The 6,224-nt window shown below is 34.0% G+C and overlaps 2 protein-coding genes across 2 annotated transcripts in view; one reads left to right on the top strand and one right to left on the bottom strand.

Moving 5' to 3' along the window:
• LOC106877475 (neprilysin-4) overlaps positions 1-6,224 on the bottom strand; it is a 105,876-nt gene that overhangs the window by 32,551 nt on the left and 67,101 nt on the right. The window contains exon 7 of the mRNA XM_052976910.1: positions 2,475-2,654. Within this exon, the coding sequence (XP_052832870.1) occupies positions 2,475-2,654 (180 nt within the window). The remainder of the gene's footprint in view (positions 1-2,474; positions 2,655-6,224) is intronic.
• On the top strand, positions 1,019-2,482 carry LOC106877478 (neutrophil cytosol factor 2-like). The gene has a single exon (XM_014926388.2). It carries the CDS (start codon positions 1,460-1,462, stop codon positions 2,189-2,191), a length of 732 nt encoding a protein of 243 aa, XP_014781874.1. The 5' UTR covers positions 1,019-1,459; the 3' UTR covers positions 2,192-2,482.

Below are 6,224 nucleotides of genomic sequence, written 5' to 3' on the forward strand. Positions count from 1 at the left end.
AAAAATGAAGAAAATATATACTAAACATAAGATAGATATATACTAAAAATAAGATAAATATATATAGGGGGAAAGAAAAAAAAATGCACATATTGAGCAGAGGTCAGCAATACCTGTGCAGAGTTTTAGGTCCAATAAGGCTTGCACAACACCTCGTAGATCCTCTCCACTTTATTGACATTATCCAGAGACAGGCCAGAGCAAGATGTCTGGTGCCAATATGAGTCGCAGGCTCAGGGTTGTGGGAGGGCTGTGATCTCTAGCACAAACCAAAGATCCCCAAAATGTCCAATGCCATTCCCTGCATATCTGGTTTTATATCAGAGTGACCTTCTAGAGACATACTTCAACAAAAGCTGAGGGGTGCCTCACTCCCAGTGGTCTTTCAGCACGCCAGACACCATCCAGGAATTTCTGCGTACCTGTGCTATTGCTAGATAACCATTGAGCCTGCACTAGGTCCATCCGAGCTTTCAACAGGTCTTGTTTTTAATCCTGCTGGGTTTCTAGCAACCCTCCTCACCAGGATAGCCTGGTGGGGGTGCCAAGTTAGTCGCCGGCAACCCGACCATGCAACAGGTTGTACTGGATTACATGTTACCAGTAGCACTTATGAGAGCCTCATAAGTGACCTGACATATATATATATAAAATATGCATACATATATATATATATATATATATATATATATATATATATATACATACATACATACATATATACGTTTGAAGCCTTAAATTTTGAAGAACAACAACTGAACGAATGTAAATGGTTGAAAGACCCGCCACAGACATAGAAGAAATCTTCTCATTGAATAGCAGTCAACACTTACGCCGGACATTAACAACAAAACACTTTGTTTGTTTTGTTGCTATCGTGTTAACAGCTGTGCATGGTTTCCAATAACATTAGTTACACTTTTTTACAATAACAAACTCATATTTCCGTTGTGTTTTGAGTGAAATAAGATAGCAGTGTTTTATCGACTGTTACACATTTTGTTTTCGTCTTTGCGTACAAAAGTGATGCCAATCCTTTTGATAATTATCGTGACAAGTGCGTTAAATATCGACACGTGACATAGCTAAAAAGTGTTTTAAAGACTCAACGCATCTCTTCTAAGTTAAATAATTTCTTGTTGAAGACTTACTCATTCTAAACTCATCTTCGTATTTTTTTTCTAAATTTTATAGACAGGCCAAACCATTGAACATGTCGACCTTCCATAATCACTGTCAACCTTTTGTAAAAGTTTGATTATATAATTGGCATTATATTATATTATAAATAGTTAAGTACAACATGTCTTCGTTGATTCCACTGAAAGAGTTCACCGAGGTGTGAAGCAGTGCAGCAAATCTTTATGACAAGGCTAAATTCCTTCAAGGTGCCCAACAAATCGAGACGGTTGCAGCTGATAGCACAGCCAAAATTTCTTATAATCTACACTGTATCTACATGAAACTGAAACAATATGAGAAGTCCTTAGAGAACAGTCAAAAAGCAGGGAACAAGGATACACATTTCATTGCAACTTATGTGCAGATGGCTGCAATTTATTTGGAATATAACATTTATGATGCTGCAATCAAGTGTTACGAAGTAGCTATACATTTGATGGGTAACAAGAAATATATCAACTACCAACCTCCGGGATTGAACCTAATTTTATATTTGACAGAGGCTCTCCACAACTATGCTGTTGCTGAATCAAAAGCTGACAACTGGAAACAAGTAGAGATCTTAATAAACATGGCCATCAGAGCTCAACAGGAGGACAAATTTAACAACAAACTTAAAATATCTTTACAGGCCGTCCAGCAAAAACAACTCCAACAGTTTGACATCGGAACTAGAATCTTCCATCCACCCAAATGGATGATAGAAAGTACAAAGAATGTCGACTACCTGGGAGATTCCAAGGTTATTTCGACCAACAAGAATCCCTTCTCTATGAATGAAACCAATTCAAGAAGCAAGTCAGCAAACGACGAGTTATGGCCCAATCTCAAGGAACAAGAAGCAGGGCAAAAGAAACAAATGAAAACCATGATTGAACTGCTAACGACCATAACGTTAGATACAGCAATGGAAACTATTGATAAGGCGAAACAGATAGAGAGCAATCTTGGCACAGATGGTAAACCGCAACAACCACCAAGACCACAATCTAAATCACCACCAATTTGACCTCCTCTTCCACCAAGATTTTCCGGGATTCGTAAACTTCCTCAACTGTCAACTAACAATGACCTGAAATCTCAAGACAATACAAAAAATGTCATCTCCACTGAGGAAAACACTGCTTAATTTTGCCTGCAGCCCAAGCTGAATACAAGGAAGTTGGTCGAACTGTGTTTGTGAAATACAACCTACTGAGCAGCAACCCTAATATATTGATAGCCAGGAAGAGTTAGATAAATTAGGTACAAATCACAATAGAAATCAATAAAGAAAAGTGTAAATACATTACATTTGCAATTTGGATTTCAAGTTTAATTGCTTCATCTATTTGCTTTTCAGCCTCGGAAGAAGTGGCTCCTAATGTAATTGCAACATTCTCAGCAAATTTCTTGTAGGCATTCAATTTGTCTTCATGTTCTTTTGAAGTAAAATAGTCAGCTGAAGGCATTCCAAGGTCACCTTGATCAATCTAAAAGGTAAGAGAAAGAGAAGTATTTCAAAAGATTATAAATACAAAAGAAAAGCTAAAATTGACATTAACAAACTCCTATGGTTTTTAATACAAAAGGAACTATAAGCATGAAATCTTTAAATGTTGATGCATAACGTTAGATCTTCTAAGCTTCTATAATCTATAATTCACTTTCCCATATGTCAGATGCTGAACCAAGGAAAAAGAAAAAGTTGGTGGGGATGGTGATAGAAATAGTTCTCATAGTTTCATTTTAAGTACTAACATCCACAACTGCCATCTCCACATCTTGTTCCTTATATATTCAAGGTCTTCCATCATAAATAGCAAATTAATCTGAACTTGAAAATAAGAGTTAACCAGGTGGTACAAATAAAAAGCTGTATAGATTTGGAAGAAATTGTTCCAATATCAATAGCTGGTCGAAAATAAACTGATTTAATCATTCTGACAAGTTGGGAACACACCTCTAAATTAATAATAATCGGAACTGTGACAGTAAACATCCTCCATACTTTCAACAGAGCCATTATCAAGAGAGATGAACCAAAACAGGTTTTCAAAAATTTTTAGAATGCCCATTATACACCTGTAAAGGTACGCTGAAATGGTTAATTTTCGACCAAATATTGATACTGGGATAATTTTTTCCAAATCTATACAGCATTGACTAAACCATGAAACTTGTCATTTATGTCACATCCATTTTTGTCATGCACGTCACGCCAGGTAAATGAGAATTGTGACTCTGGACATTGTTGTCTAGCAAACTCATTAGCATTTTTTGAAATTTCAAGATCAACGTAAATAAACACCATGAAGTTATTTTATTCTGCTCTGGAGAAATTCAGAGTAATTACCAGTTAACATTTCAGGTGAAAAAATGTTATTTTATGTGATGTCACATACGTCACTCTTCTTGCATCCCCTTAAAAAAAAATTCACTATATATGCACCTTGATGGTATATCTTTTGAATGAAGACAGCAGCAATGTTAACAAATCACTATACCTTGTTTAATTATTCATTAATATACACTCACACATATTTTGTGATGTGGTATTATTGTATAAGGTATCCAATGCTTAGATTAGATCGTCTACTGACCTATCTTAGATGATTTATTGTAATAAATGTGTCCAAGTTTCAAAGAGTTACAATATTGTGTTGAAGAAATTGCAAATAAACTATTTGTAGAAATTTGATCCAACATTTTATATTATATTCACGTTTTAATTCCTTCATGTTGCATTTATTTAGTAATTGGAACTGATTGCATTATAAAGCATGTAGGCAGCGTAAGAATCTCTTTCTTTAAATTCAGATTCCATAAACAAGACGAGGCAGCTATAAATCTAGTTTTAATAAGGGTAATTAGAAAATTTAATACATTGATATTGGAAATTGTTCATTTTTATATACAACGAAAAACCACTTTCATTTAGGTTTGGTATAAAACCACGCCAATTCACCATTTCCGAGACCATGCTTTAGTTCTACCTTTCTGAATTCTTTTGGTCTTGACTCATTAAGAAAAAAAACTCAGTAGTCAACATGAGGATCTTTTTGGTTTGACAGGCAACGTTTGTCATTTATGTTTTATGTAGTGTTTTTGGTATCGAAACACTTTCAAACTTCGAATACTTGTATATTTTGTGTTATAGAACAGATAAAAAATTTTGTATTCGAAGTTATTTCATGTAAAAAATTGTCGTATTTCGGTAATTTCAGAAATTACAGAAATACAACAACTTTAACATGAAATAACTTATTAAGAAGTAATTTTTGTTAAGAAGGCTAAGAGAAAAAGATGTTTTATATGACACATTCTACCAGTATCCCAAGTTTGAAAGTTTCGTTAAGGAAACAAGTGTTGCCCGTCAAACCAAAAAGATCCCAACATGATATTGGTTTATACATTTTAAATGTATTTTTGGAATTAATTGATATCAAGTATTAATTTTAATACTAAAAATATTTTAAATATTTATATTTGCTTTCGTTAACGTAATAAGTTTGTAATTTATACTAAATTCCAAGAGATAAAAGAAAAACAATTCAAGTGTATAAACTGATAAAGTGGAAAATATATTTTATGTATACTGTTTACATTAGTTGGGCTGGTGTCTTCATCTTGATTGTTGCTTTCATTATGTTTCTGTACAACAGCCGAAATATAAGCAACAATCAAGATGAGGACACCAGTCTGACTAATTGAAACAGTGTACATAATATAAATCCCTCATCTCAGAAATATAGAATTGTATGATCCAATTGGTACATAGCCAACATAAGACATCAATGGAGGTTTTATAAGCCTCTTTGTTTAATAACAACTGGAATAGTATAGTGAATGAAGACGTTGGTTAATGCAGTGCAGTCACTTATAGGTAACAGACGAAGACACCAGTCCAACTAATTTAAACAGTGTGCTTTATATAAATTCTTAATCTCAGAAATATAGAACTATATTAACTTTTATGGTCTAGGGATCTGTGATAAAGACAATAATAGATGGGAGGAACCACTAAATTGGGACAAATGTAGATTCACACCTCTCATTAGCCCCCATTATTTGGTAGGTTTAAATTATTTGACGAATTTTACTGTAACACCAGTCTCATGTGACGGGTTTGGACATTTGGAATAGCTGTCGTTACCTCTTAGAAAGCAAAAAAAGGCAAGGAATTGAGCGATTATTTTATTTCTGTGACAGATAATTTTTGTTCAAAGAATGAAATTTCTCCTGTTTAAAAAATTTCTTTTACATTTATACCTCCGAGTTCTGTGTCTTTTTTTGGGGAAAGTTTTGCTATTACCCGCTGGCTTCCACTCTATATCGGGACAAAGACGACTCTTGCTGATATAATAACAGTGACTAATTTAATTTCTATCATTCATTAGATGAGAAACTAATGGCAAAATTTGAACGTATCTTTCTTATCGTCTTTGTTCATATCCAGAGGTGTTATTAATGAGCAAATATGTTTCTGTCATCATTCTTTGCTAGAAAAGCACCGACTGACAAAATTTCAAATCTGTATGTAAAAAATTTACAAAGTTACAAGCAGATATTGTGGACATTCCTCTTGAACCTGAATAATTCAAAATAACATGAACAAATAAGCATTACATTTGACAGATGAATATGAACACGAAAGATATTTTTAGGTGTTCTTTTTTTCTTACACACATACATAACATGGCCTCGCTTGGTTGGGACTACACATGTGTTACTTTGACATCACCATTCCATAAAATTTGTTTATGGGGAGAAAAAAATTGAAAAATATCAATAGATGTGTGAGTGAGAAAGAAATGAGGAGGGAAGTTTTGGGATGTGCTAGAAACAACAGCCACCTCTCCTTTAAATCTCACATTTTCCTCTGAAATTATTGACAATTTTTTTTTAACCGAAAACGTTTCTCTCACGGGTTTTAAGTGCGTATTAAAAAAAAAAAAAAAAGAATGGCCAAAATCGTTTCGGACTGGAGTGGTAAGGGGGTGGCGGGAGTGAAAAAGAACATTTTCGAAACTTTTTTCTTTTTTTCTCTCGTGAAAAGATGC

The sequence above is a fragment of the Octopus bimaculoides genome, chromosome 26, assembly GCF_001194135.2.
Source record: "Octopus bimaculoides isolate UCB-OBI-ISO-001 chromosome 26, ASM119413v2, whole genome shotgun sequence".
In the NCBI taxonomy this organism is placed as follows: domain Eukaryota; kingdom Metazoa; phylum Mollusca; class Cephalopoda; order Octopoda; family Octopodidae; genus Octopus; species Octopus bimaculoides.

Bases quoted from the DNA above. Each gene is read 5' to 3' on its own strand.
- LOC106877478 (XM_014926388.2), top strand. From the start codon at position 1,460: ATGAAACTGAAACAATATGAGAAGTCCTTAGAGAACAGTCAAAAAGCA.